Here is a 22,295-nt window from a genome sequence, read left to right as displayed (position 1 = left end):
CCAAATGCATTAATGTTGAAATATGCTGTTTGAATAAAGCTCCCTTGCCTTCTTTTTTTTTTTTTTTTTTTTACCAAAAGCCATTAAGAAGAAATTTGGAAAGAAGAGACGAAGGTTGTTCTGTGGAAAAAGGTTGAGCTTCAGGCGTATTGTTGGTTATGGGAATCAGGCTGCTCCTGATGAGTAAGACGCCGCAAGGCCTGCATGTTTTAGATGTCAAATTGTACATAAATGTTGTCTGCTGCACGCCGCAGTGTCTGCTCTGTCTGGGTTGACCCACAACAAGGAAGTTTATAGCCGTGTGTTGGTGAATTTCTCAGGAGGTGAAGCAACTTCATTGGAATTGAGACCTACAGGAGGAAGTTGGCAAATGTTTTGGATAAGTCAAAGTGCAAAAGTGGCTGGTCGAATTTGATTCAGTATGCTTTAGGTTGTTTTTTTTTTGTTTTGTTTTTTTTAATAAATCGGTCTTTAAGCTCTTGTAGTGATCAAACTCTGATGTTTTTAGGTTCAGCTTTGCTCTCGGCGTTGTCTCACTGATAGTAGATCATTGAAAAGCGTCACTTCAGACGACAGGTTCCTGCCTCGTGACAGTTGAAGCTGCAATTTCAAAGTATTTGGCTGCACGGAGGAGCAGCATTGAGTTCAGCTGTTTCACATGCAAAATAGCTCCAATTACTGCTGAAATGATTGATCACTAATGAATCTTTTTCACCATGCCAACATTTATTGTGGCGAGACCAAAGCAGACCACATACCTGATAGCTACAAAACTTGCTTTCTTCATTTTAGTGTTTTTTGACAACTCCGTTTTTCTCCCGTGATTGTGTGCAGTATGGAATGTACGTCACATGAACAAACACTGATTAGAAATCTGTGTTTTGCTTTTTGCCAAAACATCAACATGAGGCCAACCAGAAGTAAAAACAAATCTCAGGACCAGCGAGAAACCAGAGATTCACACATGACTGTGAGCTGCGATTCATTGTCGCAGAGGCCTTCCTGAGGCAGTGTGAAAAAACATCAAAAGTAGGAATATAAATACAGAGCTTGTTGTAGATGACCCACATGAGTCCCTCTGTTATTCTTCCCCTCCTTATCTGTTGGTTTAGGACTGTTTTTCATTGATCACATCAGTGATAAGCACAGAGCGCGGCACAATCAGGTCGGGCTGAAGTGTTTATAGGCGAGGCCAGTGTACGTGCTTCGTGAGCAGTTGCATTCATCCCCGTCATTATTGTGTTTACACGAATTGGGAGGGATGATAGTAACTCTTTTTAGTTTTAAGCTTTATCTTGTGCCCCAGTAAACTCATCTTCACATCAGGTTTTGATGACAACAGATTAATTTGTGGTTTTAGCTTCATTCCTTGCCTTGTATCTCCGTGTGGCGTGTCACAAAGACTCTGCGCAGGTAATCCACGATGGTAAAGTGGTCATCACATCAAGATCCGACACAGCGGGGGGGGGGGGGGGGGGGTTGTATTGAAGGCTGACGGGTTTGAATAAAACTTACAAGCAGAACTTTTAGAAGCTTTCAGCCGCTTCCGAGGGTTGATTTTCCAAACCGAAGGATTTACATTTGAGGAGTGAAAATCATCCACTCAGAACACTTAATATGAGGAACCTGTTATTAGGGAAGAGACGGTGGAAACACACACAGGTGGAACATGCAAACTCGCCATCCCCATTGTAAAACCAGGTCTTTTTAGGCACAAGACACTGTGTGGCTCGGCATGACGGAATTCTATTGAACAATCTTCCTTGATCTAATTTAAAAATATCAAAAATGACCACAAGCTTTGTCCACCAGTAGTTCCCCACCTTCTGAACATACTCCGCTGAGAACGGCGCCCCTTAAGAGTTGGATAAAGCAGAATGGATAGATGGATGGGTGAATGGATTTGTTTATTGCCTCTCGGCTGGCAGAGTCGGTTTGGTGCCGGTTTGTTGGTGTCCGGATCACCGCAGGGTGAAGCATGTCAGGAATGTGTGAGCTCAGCCAAGAATTGCACAAAAAGCAGGTTCAAAGAAACTCGTGCAGAAGTACAAACCTCGCTCTGACTAACAAGCAGCCGATCCCCACTTTAAACAGCTACAGGTTTTGATCCCGCTCCTCCAATAACAACTGAATCTCTTAATCACACTTGGATTTTTATTTCCCTTATTCTTCCACAAAAAAACCCACAAAACAAAACACATTTCTTTATGACTTCAGGTAATTGTTTTTGCTGCTTTTCTCAAGAGAGATGAAAGCCAGAACACTGAAGGGGCTCCTCAGGTTATTTATGTGTTTACATCCTAATGGGTACATTGGCACACAACAAACGGATAGAGTGTTACACAGTTCTGAGCGTGTGAGGCACCGTTTCAAAGTCCTGGCTGATTGTCTTTTTTTTTTTTTTTAACGACAACCTCCCACGGTGCTATTGTGTGATTGATCTACAAAAGATGTGAAAGGGCTCTTTTTCCCGCTCCGTTTCACCGGGAATTCAGCTTTGGAGAGATTATTGGGAACAAACGTGTCGGCATGGATTCACACCCTGTTGTCCGTGATGATGATGATGCTGCACCTCAGTGAAACCAAACCTGTACATCTGTTTTGAAAGGCTGAAAAATGCACGGGCGCATACTTTCCTTGGGTGGGATTGGGTTTCCATATAATTCCAGCTTTCCAGCATAACTCTAAACCTGAAAGTCGATTCGCCAAGAGACGGGCGTGACCGGTTTTGAAACCATGGTGTGTTTGCCATTCCACACGATAGTAAAAATATTTCCATCTGCCTCCACAAGTTGCACATGTAGGAATACAAGTCCCTCCAGGTTGAACGTAGTAAATCGAGTTGCACAGAGACAATGACTCACGTTTTCTCAATGGCTCCGCCGCAATTAAAATGTCTTAGAAATTTAAATAATAATAGTCTGTTGATGGAATACCCACACTTTTAATACGTGAGTTCTATAAATAGTTCACAAATCAAAACAATGAAAAAGTGTACCAATGATATACAAACAAGTTTCATTCACATCAACGAGAATATGAGCCAGGTAGACATTTTTTTTTTGATATAATTTTTAAAAAAGCTTATTTTACAAAGTATTACTCTCAGATATTGTTTTTTTTTTTTTTGGTAGATGAATGACCTGTCTGTTGTTTTGGTATATCTAACGTCACTGTAGTAAAATTACACAATTTGTGAGGATGGACTGTCACAATGTCCCATGATAAAAATAATAGAGGAGTGACGAGGGAGGCAAACCAACTGATCTCTGTCATATCCACTTCCCAAATCAGAAGATGTCACTATCGCAGGTGTGTCATCATAGTTTTCCAGAAAACATTGTTACTCCATGAACTCACAAACAATTCATCTTTGTCACCTGCTTGCACCTTTAACCTTTGACCAATAGTTACCACATGTAATCCTGATTCGGTAAAATGTCCTTCTGTTCTACAAGTAATCTTTGTAAACTTCACTTGTAATATCTAAGCTCCCTTGAGATTTAATATGAACATAAAATCTAAGGAAAACTAAAATAAAAAATGGTGACCAGGTAGTTTTTAAAGACCTCAATCAAACTTACAGGCTTGCTGAGAGATAAAAATCAACCCTTTTCTCCCTCTAACCCTGCACATTACATTCACTGACATTATTCTGTGCAGATTTATTGTAATTTCAACCCGATCTATTACGAGTAAACTGAAGTCTCCATTTTTGATATCTTTGACTCCAAAAAACAAGTGAATTCCCTCAGAGAAGCTCCAGCTTTACCCCTCAAGTGGGACGAATACCCTAAACACACAACTAATAGAACTTTATGTGCTTTTGTGACTTTTGAAAACGATACATCGAGTTTTACATTAACATTCTGCAGACTTACCATAAACCCAGCCTCTGCTCCATTCTTCCCTTATGTCATCTTTAAGGTAACTTTAACATAACACACACTTAAATCTTGTGTTTTCCTTCAAATATGACTATTGTGGACTAGATTTTTGTTTCCATAAGAACATTAAACTTTAAACAGATTTTCCTTCCACAGTCATAATATTATGTGTGCGTGGTTGTCTTTATTTGTTTTTCCCACGTGATGAACTTGTTCCTGGTGTTTAGTTGTTATCTTTATTCCTTCCCGGGACTTTGCATTGACTGACATGCAGACTGAGTTAGTTTGCCTCTACATGCATTTGCATGATTGGATTTTCACGTTGAAAACGCCACTGAGCACATGAATGTCACGGCTCTTACTCACTCCATACGCTAAGCCTCAGACATGGATGTGTGTAAACATGGCTTCTGGCGTCTCGTCTCTGGATCAGTCTGTGTCGGGGTGTGATCAGATGAGTGATGTAAACACATAATTATTTCTCTGGTTGGGGAGACGTCAGGACCTGTGATACTATGTAGGTGTGTTATTGTGGAGGAGTCTCTTCACGCTTCATGACGAGGCCGCGATGAGACAATTCAACATTCTTATTTAGTGATTTGATTAAGACTTGAGTTAATGCTGAATTTCCTCGACGACGTTATCTCCTGTCCCCGACTGTGGCGTTTTTAAATTCACTTAGTGTGCTCCCTTGTTTGCCACTGTGAGCTCTTTGCTTCTCATTAATGCTGTTAGTGTCTTTATCCAATTTGACGTCTGTGGCGTCCTGGATCGGCTGTGGTCAGCTGCATGTCAGCAGAGCGGCGCTGTGCAGGGTCAGCTCTTCCTCTCGGTCTGACCTTGGGCCACTCACTGACATCTGCACACACACTTGATATCTCCCTGCAAACTTTATTCTAAAGCACAACATTAAACATGTTTCCCCGTGAAAACATGTACTTTAAAGTGAAGGCTTCTACTTTTTCTGAGTTGTTTTGTTTCTTAACTATTCCCATTAACTCATCACACTGCTGCTGTCGTTTACCAGCAGGTTTTGTCAGTAATAAATCTCTGTTCTGAGCGGGAAGTCACGTATTTTAGCCAAAGTTACAAGGTTGTTCTCGTGTGATAATATTGTTTTAAGTACAGACTGAACTGGAAAGTCTGTCCTAACCCTCAATGATAAAAACAACTTTGACACAAGTCGCTCATTGTTCACTGTGGCTGATGAAGTATCTAATGGACGCGTGAAACACATTATAATGTTATAATTTCACTTTTAGATAGTTAATATTTTGTTCATTTGTGGATGGATGGATGCAGAAAGAAGATTAATGCAGCATTATTATATATACTGTATATATATATATCATCCACACATAAATCTATATCTATCTATCTATCTATCTATCTATCTATCTATCTATCTATCTAATCCTCTGGTTTCCATTGCCTTGTAATTTTAGGACAAGCTCAGTCAGGAGTTAAATCCCCTCAATGATTAATTTATTGGTGATGTGAGCTGTTTGCCCTGAGGGGGCAGCATTTAGTGGTCAGCCCTCCGTGGGGCAATAATAGAAGTTGGGAGGGGGCAAGTGGGGGCTGTTTTCTGTCCCGGTCAGGAGAGATCAATGTTGAAATTTCAGGACGTTTCAGGGAGATGTTTGTCAACGTTTGAGCGCACTGCTACTTCCCTATTTGGTCTGTGCGCTGGTGGGCGGGGCCTCGCGCGCGGTGACGTCGTGAGAAAAGTTACACGCACACATAGACACACACACACACTCTGTCACACACACACACTCACCGGCTGCAGACTGACAACCAGCAGCTCCGCCGGAATCCTGCGATCTTTAAAAAACTTATTTTACTTTTCTTTCTGAGATATTTGTTACAACCGCGTCGAGATGAGTGGAGTGACCAGAAGTCTGTGCACGTTTGAAGACATCAAACATCAAGAATATGGGGTAAGTTTCTCTCCTTTATCACCTTGTGTGGATACATAATGAAGTCATCAATGAATGACGCTTGAAGTCAACGCTGAACACATCCACCAGTCCTTATTCCTGGCTTCTTTTTCAATCTTTTTTTTCTCTTTTATTTCTTTTTTTCCCCTCAAATGATCTGCTGTGTTTTTTTGTTGTTTTTTTTAACCAAGCGTAATTTGTGTTTTAATTCAATGTGCTTTGCTTTAACAAACATGAACAGCGACTGACAAAGTACATTGAGGATGCTGAAAACGTCAAAGCATTATTTAAAAAAATTCAGACAATGAAAAAAATTAATTAAAAAGAGAATGTCATTGCAACATATATCGTTCAGATGGTCACTCAGGTCTGAATTGTTCACAACATTACAGAACATCAGGGACTTTGTCGACTGCATCAGATGCTTTGTTTGCTGTGTGATTCTCTCACAGGCCTGAGTGGCTTCATCAGCTCTAAGTGGTGTATTTACTAATAAGTCTCTGGCTTTAAAGTATTAACCCCCCCTTCCCCCCTCAAACTACCAGCAGGCTCAGAATTAGTGGAAGTAACATCTGTGATTGTCACTTGTGGCCACATCATTGGAAGGCTTATGAGTGCAGTTGTGACAGACAGGCTGCAGGCAGCTCAGGACTTTGTTAAAGCTTTTGCTTGTGCAGTTTGTGCACCACCTGTGCGTGGGAAGTTTTGTTCCACAGGATTGGAACAGCACACGTCCTCCGGATTCTGCTTAGTTACACGCTTGTAAATGGGCCGTCGGCAGCTGCTCAGGTCGCACTCACTGGATGAGCCTCATCTTCTGTGGCAGTCAGGATTTTAATGATCTACCTGGCCTGAAAAAGCAAATAGTTAACCCGGGGTTTATGAGGCTGCGGAGCAACGCCACTCTGTCCACCTGAGTGGTTTCCTGCTGAGATCCATGTCTGCCCCCCTGCTGAGCTTGTATCAGATGATATTCAAACAGAGATTTAAAAAAACAAACAAACCATTAGAGGGAGAGTTTGCACATTTGTGTCAAAGGTCTGGACTTGTATGTCACTTTCTGTTGTGTAACTGTAAAGCTGGCAGAAAGGTCAAAGTGTACAAAGGGCAGCACACACCTAATAAAGTGATTAAGTTGAGGAATGTGCTTTGAAGCAAGAAATGAAACTTTGTTTGCTCGACTTTTGTCTCATAAACCTCACATCACACTTCAACGTGTGGCCCAAAGCACTTTCCCCTCCACTCCGCACACAAACGCTCATTTACTTATCTGATACGGTTCCAACGAGACAACCGAGGCCTTATTCACAATGCACAATGTGTGGAGGGGACAAAACAGTGAGGGGACACTCTTCCTGGCTATCTGAGGTATGTCTGGGATACACGAGGAGCGGGAATGTGCCTGACGTAGCACAGAGAAGCCTTTTTTGTTCCCCACTGAGGCGACGTGAATAGAAATGAACACAGGAGGAACGAGCAGCTCTGAACTTGAAACAAAGTGCTCCACAAAGGTCACGGTGGGCACTTAAAGATTATTTCAGTGCTTGATTACCTTGTTATTATTGTGACAGTTTTCCTCCCAAACACCCCCCCTTCTGCCCCCACCCATTTTCTGTGTGAGCAGTTCAGCGCATTCCCGACGTCTTCCCTCACTTTCAGTCACGATGTTAATCAGAAGAGTCTGACCTCACAGGCTGGGAATGAGCCAAACACCACATATTGGTTCCTGCTGACGAGACACTCTAATATACCCGAGAACACCTGGTTCACACGCCGCCACCACAAAAGAGTCGTAATAACCTAATTTCTTATTATTATCATTGGTAAGAAGATTGTGAAAATGACAGGTCTTTTTGACTTGACAGCAGCTGCGGCTTCTTGACTCAGATCTGTTAGTGGACTTTGTGTTGAACGTCACCTGCTCTCGTGTGATTGTTAATCCAACGCAAACACTTTGCTTAACATCTTGGCTCCTCTCCTGTCGTCAACATGCTTAACCTTTAATTTAACACAGTAGAATGCCATTCAATATTTACTCTCAAAGAAAGACCCCACTCTTAATCAAACTGTTTTAACAAATGACTTTTTGAATGGATGACTTGATTAAAATGTTTCTCATTTATTCCGTTAAATTTTAGGAAAAAGAGAAAAATGGCCTTGAGAGTTTCTCAGGGTTGCAAGGGAAGTATTCAAGGTTCTTGCTTCCTCCACCCAGCACAACACAATGACTCTCAGCTATTTTAAATGAATTTATTTTAAACAATCAGTCAGATTATTAAGTTAAGTTGTTGGAGGGATTTATGTGACGCATGTGACAGTGTGTTGGTGTTTAAAATCAATTCATCTCTTCAAACGTTTGATTATTAAATAACTCCACGCCAAATGTACGTGCTCAGAAGACACATGTCAGGTTTGCAGTGGAGATTAGACCTTGTTGAGTTATTCTTTGATCATCGCGTCGACGGACTTGAAATAATACCTGCAGCTTGAGCAGCTGAACTCCACCTGCTCCACCTCCACCTGTTCTCCCTTTAGCTTTATGGTGCATTTGGACACAAGACAAGAGTGACATCTGTGCAGCGTGTGTGTGTGTATGTGTGTGTGGTAAGAACAGTGCATGAGAGCAAGAAAGTGATTTTAACTCATGATGAAGTGCAGGCTCATAAACCTGAGGAATGTTTTCTTATATGGAATGCAGGAATGAGACCCGAAGGCACAAGAGGATGTTTGACTATTTATGGTTCTCATGTCTACAGCTGTGTGCATCATGCCTTGAATTATAAAGTGTCACAGCTCCAGTCTTGCTTGTTAAAAAGCCTTATCCCCCCCAGTTCCAGGTCGCCTCTCGGGAACTTGAACCTCGATGAGTTTCAGGCCTCCTGGTGCCAAAGACCAAAACACAAAGTGCCTTCATGGCCTTTCAGTCGTGTCCCTGCCCCCGTCCCCGCCATCTTTTGTGTCTATTGTCGTGCAGCCCGGGCTGTGTGCGAAGCTCAGGTTCATGTTCCCTCCTTTATACCGGCAGTGTGTTGACTTTGCGTTGTGTGTTTGTGAGTGTTTTCCCGCTCGAGGCTGTGTGTGCGTGTGCACGCCGGCATCGCCATCCGTGATCCGCCATCTGACTGGTCCCCTTTTGTTTGTGTTCCCGGGAAGTCCAGTATTACAGGTTGTCTGTGGAGGTGGGACGCGGCAGCAGCATTTCTGTGTGTCAGTAGATATAAAAACGAATACAGACCGGGCGACGCGCGAGTAAATAGCTTCTGCCCGAGCGAGGATTAGTGGTCTTTGTCTGGTTGTGTGTAGCCAGAGAAGTTGTATAATGATGGATTCCTTCTTAACAAACCTCCCACTGTTCCTCTTTTCTCACCCCCTCCTCGCCTCTCTTCCTCTAAATGGTGCGCCCTTATTACAGCGTTCAGGAGTCTGAAATCTGAGTAGAAAGGATGTTTAATAAGAGGTTGTTTTTTTTTGGCTTTCATTTTTCTGTGCTCTGTTTGTTGTTATAGGACCCCGCCACAACATTAGCCTATTTCCTCTGCCTTGTATTGTTCTTGCTGCTCTTTTTTTCATTTTTCTATTTCTCTTTGTCTTTTCCAGATCAGCCTCCCTCCATTTTCCCTTATCAATGTTATTCCTGAGCAGATAGCAGCTAATCTAAAGGCCCTCTGTAGTCTACTAACACAGCTATTCTTTTATAACCGCTCTTTATCATGGTATTATGTAACATTACGCAGTTCACCCCCCCCCCCCCCCCCCCCCCCCCCCCCCCCGTCTGCCTAATATCAATTGGCATTCTGCATGTCAGACAACAGGGTTACAGAGGGAGGGAAGGTATTACAGTAGTTTCTTTATTCACTCTGATGGCCACTCAGTGCGAATCCAAAAACTTTAGTAGTTTCTATGGTGATTAATCTATTTCAACCCTGGTTTCAACCCAGTGTTTATCAGACAAGAGACTTTAGTAACTTGATGACAGTGATTGAATGTACACAAAAATATAGTATTTAACATGAGACTCGTGGAGCACAATTCATTGAATTTTCTAAAGTTATGTGATGGCATGGCACTTGATCTTTGTGTCTTCAGTTGTTTTAATTGACTAGCCTTCAAAGGAATAAATAAAATTCTTGGTTAGTGTTGTGTGTTTATTCGCCTTTGATGGTTCCTTTTTCAAAGACCTGGATGTTCTGTTTAGTGTCATTAATACTAATACTAATACTAGATCTACTAGACACATAGACTACGAATACATGCTGTCAATATGGACCAGGACAAAAGGAAAGCAGCATTCTCAAATCTACCAGTCAGTGGTTAATATAATAGTTTTGGTTCATATTTAGCAGCAAATCATTGCAGTTGTAGTTTAAAACAGATTTGGCTCATTCAGTTATTTCTGTTACATGATGTGGTTTGAGATTTTCACTCTGATCCAATATAAGAATGAAAAAAAACATTTACCAAAACCTTTACCACTCTGTCTTCAATTCACATTTTTATAGTGACCAATCAGCCTCAAAAGCATTTTTTTTGGACTTTGGAAGTAAAAAAAAACCTAACAAAAACCCATTGACAATAAAACACACAGAGCCACAGGAAAGACATGCAAAAAATCTCCACACAGAAGGGCCAACATGGACTCCGGGGTCATTCTCACTATGAGGCGAGAGTGTTATCCACTACACCACAATAACACAATCTGGTATTTACCTGAAGAATTCTGCCATAAATAGCCAGCGAGGTTTTGATGTAACTCAACCAGGGAGCTTAAGCTAATCTCAGTTAAAACCTTCAGTTTGCTTTTTTTCCCCCTGAGTTCCTCAAAGTCACATCAGGTCTCATAGCTAAAGGTTTTATGTGAACTCCTTTTTCATTTGAAGGTCAAAACTACCATCACAGCTACAAAACAGACACAGAGATGTTACGTGACCAAAAAAAAAAAAAGACTGCACACTGTGACTGAGGCACATTAGAAAACAGTAATTTATACCAACTGTACAAGAACACACACACACACACCTTTTGACTTGTCCTATATTTATCTACTAACTACCTAACATTTGCCGAGCCTCAAACCACTTTAACTACAATGTAGTGATTTTTCTCACACAATTTGGGTCCATCAAGTCTTCTGGATGATGAAACACCTGAAACACCTGTCGATGTCCACTCACAGGCAGCCCTGCAGACATTATTCTATCATTCTGTGTCAGACATTTAAAAAAAACTGTACCTAATAAACAACCAGTTAACCTTGCCGTGGATGTGCGCCAGGTTATATAACTTAATGGGTTACACATGTCTGCGTGTTTGTTGTTGTTTACAATGGCCGCCATTTCGTCTTTGCCCGCTGTCGTGTATCCTAGTTGACATGAGGCGACTCAGTGAGTGACTGCCCTCAGGAAAACAAAAACAACAACTTCTGTGGACGAGGACCAAGTTATGCAATGTCTCTGACCTCCTCCCCGATGTCCGCATACTGACACACACTAACTGTGTTTTATTTATGAGGGACTTCCCTACACACACACACACACACACACACACACACACACACACACACACACACACACACACACACACACACACGTCCCACTGCAGACCTTTCCTCTCCAGTGGAAAATACAAATGCCTCTTAAAGGTTTAAGTGCTGGTTTCAAAAGTGTCGCATGTGTACATTGTTTGCCTCCACCTCCCGCTCACATTGTTACTGTGCCAGATAGTTTATGGCGACTGTGACGTTTTTGGTTGCCATGGAAACGTTCCGACTTGTTTGACATTACATTGAGCTCCCACTCTTCCAGAAATCCACCCACGGCTTTCAATTGGCTGCGAGCATCTGGAGGGTTTCCACCTAAGTCCCTCTGACGTCCACAGCACACAATTTAAACCAAACAATCTGTCTCTGTGCAGCTGTGAAAAACTTTTACTTTCTCTCTGACGCTCCCACCGCTCGCTCACTCGCACGCTCGCTCGGTCTTTCCCTCTTTGGCTTAGACCCCCCCTTTTCCCACTTCCTCTGTTTTACTCCGTGAGTATGACTCAGTCTCTCCTCCTCTTTTTTCCCCCCCTCTCTCCTCCTCCTCAAAATAGTCCTCAATCAGTCTCTCCATCACATAACGGTCTCTTTGTGGTTTCACTTCATCGTGTCCTCGCTTCATTGCCTTTCTTCAGGACGGGTGCAGGCGACTCCGGCTCACTCTGCACGACCAGAACCAGGCGGCTCGGAGTGCAGAGCAGCACAGAGACAAGGTAAGAACTTCCTGCTTCTCATAACAAACACGCTGGACTGTAACACCGCGGAAACCAGCCAAAGTGAGATACAGGGATGGAATGTTTCGTGGAAAATGTGAATTCTCATGCTTTGATACTTAGAATAGAAACATTTGTTGTTGTTGGTTGTTTTTTTTTTTTACATTGGCTTTAATTCTTTAGATTTTTAAAAAGTAGAAGCATGCTTTTTTTCAAATGCAAATGTGTCCATATTTGAGTCAGAATGTTGTGAAAGCTGAGGATCCCTGAAGAAGCTTACCTCAGGTCTAACTATTAAAATGATAAAGATTTATTGTCGTAAATATGCCGTGGCCACTATCCACTCATCATTTGGATGTTTTCCACACGTGCAACCCTCGAAGACATTCATAGTTAAATCGACGGGACCACCAGAGAAGCCAAGTTGCATAACCTTCCTCCAGCTTTCTCTGCACATCTCTCACTTGGTTCTGACCAAGTCTGTCCAGATGTTTCAGGGTTTGTCTCCATAGTGATTAAGTCTAAATGTTTCTGCCTCCTTTATAGAGACTCGCTGCTTTTCAAACGCACACAGGGATCATGGGCTCAGGAGAAAAAAAAATTTCATCATAGTCTAGTTTTCATTTTTATTACTTCAATTGCATCACGACAGATGTTTCATAACGAACAGATGTTGCTAATTCTTCCAAATCCCGTGTCGCAATATTGATCACAAATCAAAGTGCTCTTGGATCATGTGCAGGCACATTCGTGTTTACTTATGGTGTTTGGAGATGTATCACACCCGTCCACCGGGGATCACGCAACACTGTTAACTCCTCGGCTTTCTTATCTCCAGCCAATCGGACGAGCTTTTGCGTTGGTGCAACCGGCCAGCGACAGGACCGCTCTGACGCCCGAACCCGTGAAATCCACAGAGGAGCAGGTGGAAGTCATCAAGGTGGGCGTGGCCAAGTCACTGTTGTTTGTTATATTTGTTTTTAGGAAGGCGTGTGCTGCGGCGTGTTGTGGTTATGTCGGTATTTACACACGATGTTCCTCCAGGTGTATTTAGAGGCACGCAGACAGGAGCAGCACAAACACCAACAGAGCCTGAAGATGCTGTCCGATGAGGTTTCACAGATACAGGAGGTGAGTCTCTGGAAAGCGTCTTGCTCTGTCTGTTTGACTCATTCACAGACGCACACTAAAACTACAGCCTGTCATCCCTGCCTCCTGGGTTACATAAGAATTTGTTTGTTTGGTGCATGTAAATTACATTTTTACATTCGTGCGCCATACTTTTTTTTTTGCCTTCGTCTCTTTCTGCTCACGATGAATTCCCTGTGTTATATTGCATTGGGAACACACATGCTGATGTATTGTTGATTAAAAAAAAAAAAAACAACCTGATAATATTTCAACAGCTGATAAGATGTCTGTGTTTCACAGGTGAGGTATTGCCTGAAGACACTGAGAGAGCAGATGGCAGCCAAAACCAAGGTAGGCCTCACTCGGGCGGCTTTGTTGTGTCCTCGCCATTGTTAACCTTCCTTCCCGTGTGCTTAAAGGCATTTCCTTCACCTCTCTCGTCTGCGTCGTTCACCCCGTCCCTTGCTGACTTCCTCCCTTTCTCTCCCCAGCCGCACACAAACGGGTGGAAGGTTGGCCTTCCCTTCAAGAAGAGCTCCTCGGCCGCTCCCAAAGGCGGACCCAAAGCTGACGGACAGGTGAGCAACCTCGAATGTGAGCGACGACGTCCTTTCGGGGTCGAGCAAATACGCTCCGTACGCATGAGCGTTTTCAGTGCGTAAGAGCATTTCGCATTTCTCAAGCGAACATTATAGCCTCAGATTACCGTCAGCGCTCTTTCTCTTGACAATAAGCCGTTCCCTCTGACGCCTGTAAAGCGATCGGCTCCCAGAGGCGCAGATAAAGGGAGGTGCAGGGTTAAAGAGTCAGAACGAGACGTGATACGGGGAGTTAAAAGGGTTTGAAATGACAGTGAGAGAGTAAATACCCTTGCAGCACCCCTGGGTATACAAAAATGCCTGGAAATGCTGTTCCAGCACACTCTGTTCCTCTGCCTCCATGTGTGATTGTTTTCAAGCCCCCCTCATCCCACAGATGCTTCACCCTTTATAGGGCTTTAAGGCGTTAAGCACATTCTACTCTTGACAAGTCTTTTATACCAACAAAACAATGCTGACACTATTGTTGGTAGCTTAATTGTTTTTGTTTGGGTTTTTTTTAACTAATTTTAGCAACGTGTGAGTCACACTGGGACGTAGTGTTGCAGAAACGGGTGGGGAGATGTTGGACGCGAACCAACCACTCCAGTGACGCATGCCGACACGCCTGTTTTCTTTATGACAGCCAAACCGACGCAGCCCGAACGAAACGAGAACCACATTTTGAATTACATCATTTTTAAAAAGTATCAGTCTGCCATGCTTGCTGATACGACGCTTGTCTGGTCTGTCAGGAGGCAGACGACGAGGCGGAGAGAACCAAGCTGAGGGAGGTCAGTAAGCGCCTGTACGCACAGCTGCAGGAGGCAGAGAAGAAACACCTGGAGGAGAAAGAGAGGCTACAGGTGAGTGGAGTCACATCAAGCACTCTTTAAACAATCATTTCGACTGTTTCCAACCATATTTCAGCTTTACGAGAGTCATAGAATGAACAGAAAGAACTGGCTGTCCTCCTCAGGCTGAAGGCAGCAGGCTTAAAGAGCACCTGAGCGATAAGGAGGAGAAGCTGCGGGTCACGGAGGAGGCCAGTGAGAGGAAGGACAAACGCATCGATGATCTCCAGAGGCTGCTGGGGGGGATGGAGCAGGAGAGCGCCACCCTGAGGGAGGCCATCCGCAACCGCGAGGATGAGCTACGCGAACTGGGCAGGATCAGGGAAGAGGGCCACAGCGGGGAGCAAAGGTCGGCTGGCGCTCAGACATACTCCACACCGATAAAGAAACATTCCTTCTTAATCAGTGACGATAATCTGATGGGCGGTGTGTAATTTCAGGGCTGAGCAGTTGGAGAAGGAGGTGGCTATCCTCAAAGAAAAGATCCACCATCTGGATGACATGCTGAAAAGCCAACAGAGGAAAGTCAGACACATGATTGAACAGGTGAGACGCACATTTGCGAGTCTCCGTAAAGCAAACACGACGCCTCCGTGCTCATGTTTGAGCGCCGCTCACTCAGCGTGTTTGTTCACTTTCAGCTCCAGAACTCCCGCATGCTGATCCAAGAGCGAGACCGCGTGATCAGAGAGCTGGAGGAGAAGGTGGCGTTTTTGGAGGCTGAGGTGAGGGGCTGCACGCCGTCTTCTCATCAAGTAATCATTCAGCGGAGTTTCACATAAACCTAACGTGAAGGTTGAGAAAAAATAAGGGAACAAATCCTTCATAGTAAAGAAACAAGAGAAATCTCCTGTGAACATTCAATTCACTTCTGTTATGACACGGTAATCTCACTTTACATTGAAATAACATTCAAAGATAAAATCCGACATGAGCAAGCAAAGGTCACAGTGGAAATGAAACCACTGCACAGATTGCAAATATCCTGCATTGCAGCCAAAGATGCAGATGAGAATAACATGGAAATACAAGGGAAACCATTAAACAAGTGCAATCAGCTTCAGCTTGTAGTGTAAAATGAATACATATAATAGTTCAAATAGAAGTCTTCTATTCATATGTATATATATATATATATATATATATATACATACATACACATACACATTGAGATTACAAAGAATCTTTATCTCCTTCCATTGGACGTAAAGGAGAACAGATGATGTCCAGGATGGGTGGGGTTCTTTAAAATAACCAAGAACTGAGAGACTTCCCCGCATGCATTCCCTCACATTCAGAACACAAAGCTTTTATAGCTTCCCGTCTTTTGTAGTTGGTTCAGTGTAAAACTTCACAGAGGAGACGTGGTGGCCTGTTCTCCACGCTCCAGCAGGGCAGGAGGCAGGATCATCATTTATTGTGTTTTCTTTATAAGCTGGTCTGAACGTATAGAAGGAAATCGCATTTTTAGTACACATATGTTCAATTCATAACGTTTTATTTACCATGTGAGTGAAGAAGTGTACTTTGTCAATAAGTCTTGAAATGCTTCTCCAATTTTCCCGTATGTCACACGTACAATGAAGACGGAAGCTTTTTGTTCTGCTCCATGAAAACAGGGAATAAAAGAGCCTGTGTCTGTCCCGTGTTTAATTATTGGCACATTCTTCCTCTGCTATCACTGTGCCTGACCTCTGAAACCTTTCTGTGTGTGCAGAACCGAGAAATGCACGACCAGATGGACTACTTCCTCGGAGGTCAAAGGTCAAATTCTTACCTGTCGTCAGAGCGCAACCCCCAGATTGTCTACAGGTAAGTTATTCAGTTAACCCTGTACATGTACGATACAATTTAACTGTTTCCACTATGATAACACCCAATCTCTCCATTTCTCCTGCTGTCCTTTTCCACAGTAAACCAATCAAACCGTCAACTTCGTCCGGCAAACCGCTCCCGTTCATCAAAGTCATCGAGATCAAGTCCTGAAGTTACTGTTGAGAAGCGCTCAGAGCTCAGAGCTGAAAAAAACCCATTGCGTGCAGACTGAAACCAAACAGCTCTACTAAATATCACACACACACACACACACACACACACACACACACACACACACACACACACACACACACACACACACACACACACACACACACACACACACACACCGGCACAGTGGTGACCTCTCATGACTGCAGCAAAGAAGTACAACCAAACACTCTCAAAGAAAAGTGATCAGCATGTGTCTGTGTGGAGAATGAAAAGGTGTGTTAGCTTTAATGTCCATACTGGTGCATCTAAAATATTTTTTTTTTAATGGTTCATTAAAACCATGAAACTGATTTTAGATTTATTTCACATAAACTAAAATATTTCAAGCCTTTTTTTTGTTTGTTTTATTCTTCAAAATGGAGCTTACAAATGAAGGATATTCGTCACTGAATGTTATATTTCTCGAGTCTGTTTTCCTTTAATTTTCCACAATTATCGCAACCAAATCTAAAAGATGCTTGAACCATCGTTTTCAGATGCACCTGTATATAACACACACATATAAATAGGTCTCCCTTGTAAACGAGACTGCAAATCTCAATGGGACTGCCTGTATTAATGAAAATAAATACAGAGTTTATATTGTACATGTGATAGCGCAGACCGTCCGCTCGTTTCCTCCTCGTCCTGCTCTCACGACTCGTTTGACCTTTGAGTTTTACGCTTTCAATTTATTGCATCGAAACCAAACCGTTGCACAAAACTTTTATTGCGACAAAATCAATTAACAGCAATGTAGCATCGATATGTTGAAGCTAACAGCACTGACATGACGGCTCATGTAAAAATCATTGAGATGATCTGAATTCTGTCTCTTGTCACTCACCCACGACTCTGTTCACTTGTCAAGTGAACGGTATGAAGCTTAAACATGTAAATACTAACTGCAACTGAAATTCTGATGATTATTTTGTTGGGGGGGGAGGCTTTTTTAATATATTTAAGTAATTCTTGCTTCTCCTAAAGCCCCCCCTCCAATAAAAATGTGGCACTTTTAAGAAGCTGAGAGAAATCAGAAGGAAAGCAAAGCATTTCAGTTCCCAGTCGTCGTGTAAATACTCACTTTTGTTTGTACATATTATTGGATATGATTTGATGTTTTAATTTCTAATACCTTTCCTCTTTGTATTTATTTATATAAAATAACACTTAGTCACTGTTTCAAGTAGAAGCTTTTATATGAAGTACACCCTCATCTGTTGTGTGTTTGTGGTTTTCTGAATAAATCTCTGAAGATTAAAACATAGTGTTTGATTTGGTTCATTTCCCAGTCAATGTTTGTGTGTGCGCGCCCTCTACTGGACACTGTTTGAACTACTATAGACACACTGATACTCAACCATATGTCACAGTTTTATTTTGGATGTCAACTTTCACAGTAATCGACACCAAAACTGAAGTTATTCCGGCATCACATGCCTCCCTGGGAATCTTTAAAGATCAAACGAAACAGACAGTTCAGACATCTGAGGATGAGTCCGAGCAAAGAGACGTACATTCAGAACACATTAAAGACCTAAGATACTGTTAGGTTACATTGCACTGAGATACCCGATTAAAGTAAAAAAAGCAACTCATTCATCAGTTCCTGAAAACAAGGAAGGCCTCTGGAAAACAAATATTTAAGGTTTTAAAAAACAAACAGGTTGTTGAATTAACTGAGAAAAAAACAGCAGAGATATGAATGTAAACAAAAGTAAAATGAACAGTGTGAAGCTGCTGTGAGTTGGTTTTCTCAACAAGACTGATGAGCAATCACATACAGTTGATTCAATTGAATAAATCTGCATAGGCCTGTACATTGTGCAATAAATACTGATTGTCTTATGCCAGAGCTTTTTAAAGTGTGGTAGGACCCACACCCCCTTTGGAACGTGCCCCCCCCCCCCCCAAACTGTGATACAGCCCAAGCTGTGTGCACAATAACATCGTAAGTTGTTATTAAGGCATATTTCACATCATGCTAGTTAATGTCGAAGCTGGTAAAATATCTGGCAAGCTTCTTTATATCGTCAGTAACTGTTGCAACTATTACTTAGTTTTGGCTTTGCACCAAAGTTATCATGACTCATCTACGATACACTAAAAAGGTGTTTCAGTAACATCATTTATAGTCTTACCCTCCACATAAAAACCCTCACTTTAATGATACATTTTCACCCTGAAACTCACCCACCCCCACACTTTTAAAACCGCTGTCTGATGCCATTGCATAGCAACATATCTGTGGTTTTGTTTTGGTCAAATCAACTCACTGTCGTCGTTCTGCGACGGATAAATAGCACTCGTACATGCAATATGATAGGATACATGAAGAAACAACACCAAGTAAAGCACACTGTACCAGCAGTTTGATATGCGATACACTGTAAACCAGGCAGTACCAGTTAGTATACGAAGGCAGTGTAACTTTTCTTTTTGACTTCACAGGCACTGTGACCACCGGCAGCGCGGCGTCCTTGACCTTTCCACTGGACGAGCTCAACCCGGGACTCAGAGTGTGCTGTCCAGAGTGTTGTAGTTATCTTTGAAGTTCTTCAGCTCCAGGAAGTGCCGGGGCCTCTTGCTGCGCTGCTGAAAGCTGGACGTGAGGTAGGTGCTTTGGGTCGGGGAGGACGCCCTCGGCGACCCGCGGGTACTGGTCAGGTCTTTGGCTGCAGACTGGTGGTGCTGACTCGGATTGGCGCTTCTGTGAGACTTCACGCTGAAACGAGGCACGCAGAAGAGGATTGTTGCTCCCTGCCACGTAATTAACATTCCACGTCGGGATTAGCACAAGACCGAAGTTGTGTTTACTCACAGTGAGGCCAGTTCTGTTAACGCTTCCTTGTATTTCAAAAACTCTGCTTCACCAAAAGCCTGGGAATAGAAACAGGAAGAGATTCGACACTGAGCGCTTGTATGTTATCTTCCCCTTCAATGTGAGGGGAGAAACGCGCTGATGCAACCTCTCGTCCGTCCGCTTGCCACTCAAGTGTAAAAATACAAAATTACTAAATAATACAGATTTCATGCACTTGTTTTACAAAGTAATGCAACAAATCCCCTGGTCTTTACGGTGCTGGAATATAAAAAGCTGTAAATACGACAAAGTCACTTTATTACGTTCAGTTGTGTTTTTAATGCAGTGTTTTCAAATTCAAGCAGCTTGAGCTTCATTTTCATGAGGCGTTTACCTCTTGTGTATATTAATGGTCTGGCTGACTTATGAGAAATGTCAAAAATGCACACAAGGACGCTGACCTCTGATCCGTGGCGTGCTCTGCTGTACCCATCCAGCACGCTGTCGATCAGAGCCCTTTGGTCGCAGTTGGAATTTCTTAGCTGCAAAAGCCAGGTGCGAAATCGTGTTCCCGTTACGGCGGTGGATGATCCACCCAGCTCACGGAAAGGGAAATCTGCCGAAAGAAATGGACAATTTCGCGTGCCGTCACGGCAAAACAACAGCGAAAGAGCAACGAGAGAGAGAGAGAAGCTCACCGATGTCTCTGACGGCGTCCAGAGCTTTCATTCTGTACAGGTAGTCATATGAAGCTGTGACACACACAAACTCATGAAAAAATGGAACTTGATTTTTTTAATTTAACGTATACGTGTACTCTTATCACCAGTTTGTTCTCTGTGTTTTAGCCGGTCGTCATCTGGAGACAGCAGACGAGGCTCGAAGTGGATCTTCAGGACTTTACTCAGTTTGGCTTCGATTTCTTGTTTCAGCTCCTGTAACGAAGACCAAACACACACAGACACGCACACACAAAGCTTATTTAGGTCGCACATTGAGAAACAGCCAAGCAGAGCACAGACTCACACTTCAGCTAGATAACAATGAGATGGTTGACCTTGGGTGCATTGTGGCCGAGTGCAGCGTGTGGTCCTCTCCGAGACTTCATGGCAAGCCGCATAATTTGCCTTTTGACGAATACAAACAGCAAAACAAAGACCTACAGAAAACACAAGAGTTTTATTTCAATTTTAGGATAACATGCAGCTGGAGGATTAAAAACATGACAAAGCATCAATAACCAGATATACTTGGTTCACTTGCTATTTGATAATAGATGGGCCATAACGTTCCACTTGCTCCAGAACAGGATTAGTGCTGGAAACTGCTTTTGCCCTTTTAAACGTTTATTTTTTAAAACGTATTGTCCCGAGAACTCTGAAAGTAAAAACAGTTGTTTAATTGCATTTTTTGAATAACTGTTTCACAGCAGTTACACAAAATAACTTAAAATTTCAATACGATGCCGTTCACCTGACGACTTAGACCAGGATTTACCAGATTATATAAGATTACATTTAAGCCCTTCCTATAAAATACATTCTACTTATATGATGATTAAAACTAACTAGTGATTGTTTCAATCATATTTTACATTTTTTAAATGTTGGTTTGTTCCACTTTATTGATTATCAGCATACTCCAGAATTTCTACTTCTTCAGCACGAAATGTACGTGGTGTAGTGTTATTATACTTTTTTCTTGCTTCTTCAATACTGTCTACTGTAGTTTATATATGTGTACATGATGTGGTCAAGGTAAGGGAAGTATATTTGTACATCACATTTTGCATGCATTGAACAATTCAATGTACTTAACGGGGAGACAAATAGAAAGAAAAATAATTAGATAAACAATAAGATACAAGGAATGAAATAAAAGTGTAATGAACTCCAGTTTAAAGGGGAAGAAATGTATATTCCAGAAGTATTTGGTTTTATGAAAGGGTCTGAAACTGGACACAATTTGGGGATTTTATTCCATAATCAGGCGAATATTCTTAATCCGATCCACTTTTTAGATAAATACACAAAAACTTTAAAAACTAATACAAAACACATGCAAATCTCTTTAAGATCAATTCGACCAGTTTCGACTTCCAGGTTTTAAACATCTGAGCGCGTTAAGCTCAAACAACTTCAAACAAACGTTAGAAGAAAAAAACACATTAAAGAAACTTACCAGACTCCCGTAGGCCATCACGAGCACCACGTTAATCCTCGATAAAAACGAATCGGTCTGCATCTTCACGCTTTTCTCTACCAAACCAACAAGTTAAAATCTCCGCTCAGGGGTCGTCCGGGACTCGGGCTTCTAAAAACGTGCGGTTTCATTTGAGCTGTCGTGTTTAAAACACGCAGGATTAACATTAGAGGGAAAGCAGGAACAAAGTTGAGTAAAGTGCCTGTTGTGACATTCTGTTGACTTCCGTGGTAGTCACGTGACCGGTACGGCCGGGCTGACGTCAGGGGTGAGGTCTTCTTCTGCCCCCTGCTGTTTGACCTCACGAGGACACACTGCGGAAGCAAAAACAGACGGATGACACAGGTACGAGCAACACGGCGAGAGGAGTGAATCACTTATTTAACCCATAGTCACGGCATTAAATAACACTAACTCTTAAATTCTGACAATGTTCCAGAGTATATCTTGAATCTTCTGCTCAAAATAACTTGGTTGGATGCCGGTCGATGCTGGTGTTGCACAAGATAAACAAACACAAACCATATCTTCCTCCTTGCCTTTTTATTTGTTTTACAACTGTATCCATTTTGTAGTCAGTGAAAGCATGATAAATTCAAGACAGGTTGCCAGATCATCAT

The 22,295-nt window shown here is 42.4% G+C and overlaps 2 protein-coding genes across 2 annotated transcripts; one reads left to right on the top strand and one right to left on the bottom strand.

The window, feature by feature from the left end:
* Positions 1-5,684: 5,684 nt before the first annotated feature.
* Positions 5,685-17,937, top strand: tuft1a (tuftelin 1a). Its single transcript, XM_080501383.1, has 12 exons — positions 5,685-5,830; positions 12,002-12,079; positions 12,918-13,019; positions 13,124-13,210; positions 13,511-13,561; positions 13,702-13,788; positions 14,544-14,654; positions 14,768-14,991; positions 15,083-15,188; positions 15,284-15,367; positions 16,360-16,454; positions 16,556-17,937. The coding sequence occupies exons 1-12, from the start codon at positions 5,771-5,773 to the stop codon at positions 16,626-16,628; spliced, it is 1,158 nt and encodes a 385-aa protein (XP_080357509.1). The 5' UTR covers positions 5,685-5,770; the 3' UTR covers positions 16,629-17,937.
* Positions 17,938-18,672: 735 nt separating this feature from the next.
* ltap1 (lipid transport auxiliary protein 1) lies at positions 18,673-21,754 on the bottom strand. The gene is made up of 7 exons (XM_080500770.1): positions 21,655-21,754; positions 20,531-20,632; positions 20,300-20,408; positions 20,172-20,225; positions 19,935-20,089; positions 19,492-19,550; positions 18,673-19,395 (listed from the first exon to the last, which is right to left on the bottom strand). The coding sequence occupies exons 1-7, from the start codon at positions 21,715-21,717 to the stop codon at positions 19,185-19,187; spliced, it is 753 nt and encodes a 250-aa protein (XP_080356896.1). The 5' UTR covers positions 21,718-21,754; the 3' UTR covers positions 18,673-19,184.
* Between the last annotated feature and the right edge of the window lie 541 nt (positions 21,755-22,295).

The sequence above is a fragment of the Blennius ocellaris genome (genome assembly GCF_963422515.1).
Source record: "Blennius ocellaris genome assembly, chromosome: 8".
Lineage (NCBI taxonomy): Eukaryota > Metazoa > Chordata > Actinopteri > Blenniiformes > Blenniidae > Blennius > Blennius ocellaris.
The sequence above is the reverse complement of the archived record's forward strand: the minus strand, read 5'-3'. Positions and strand labels throughout refer to the sequence as shown.

What these genes read in the sequence shown, in the direction of transcription:
- tuft1a (XM_080501383.1), top strand. Translation starts at nt 5,771, where the DNA reads ATGAGTGGAGTGACCAGAAGTCTGTGCACGTTTGAAGACATCAAACAT. An exon ending in AGATGGCAGCCAAAACCAAG is followed by an intron (nt 13,562 to 13,701) that starts GTAGGCCTCACT and finishes TTCTCTCCCCAG; the next exon opens with CCGCACACAAACGGGTGGAA. An exon ending in GGCCACAGCGGGGAGCAAAG is followed by an intron (nt 14,992 to 15,082) that starts GTCGGCTGGCGC and finishes GTGTAATTTCAG; the next exon opens with GGCTGAGCAGTTGGAGAAGG.
- ltap1 (XM_080500770.1), bottom strand. Translation starts at nt 21,717, where the DNA reads ATGCAGACCGATTCGTTTTTATCGAGGATTAACGTGGTGCTCGTGATG. An exon ending in TGATGGCCTACGGGAGTCTG is followed by an intron (nt 20,633 to 21,654) that starts GTAAGTTTCTTT and finishes TGTTTTCTGTAG; the next exon opens with GTCTTTGTTTTGCTGTTTGT. An exon ending in TTAACAGAACTGGCCTCACT is followed by an intron (nt 19,396 to 19,491) that starts GTGAGTAAACAC and finishes GCCTCGTTTCAG; the next exon opens with CGTGAAGTCTCACAGAAGCG.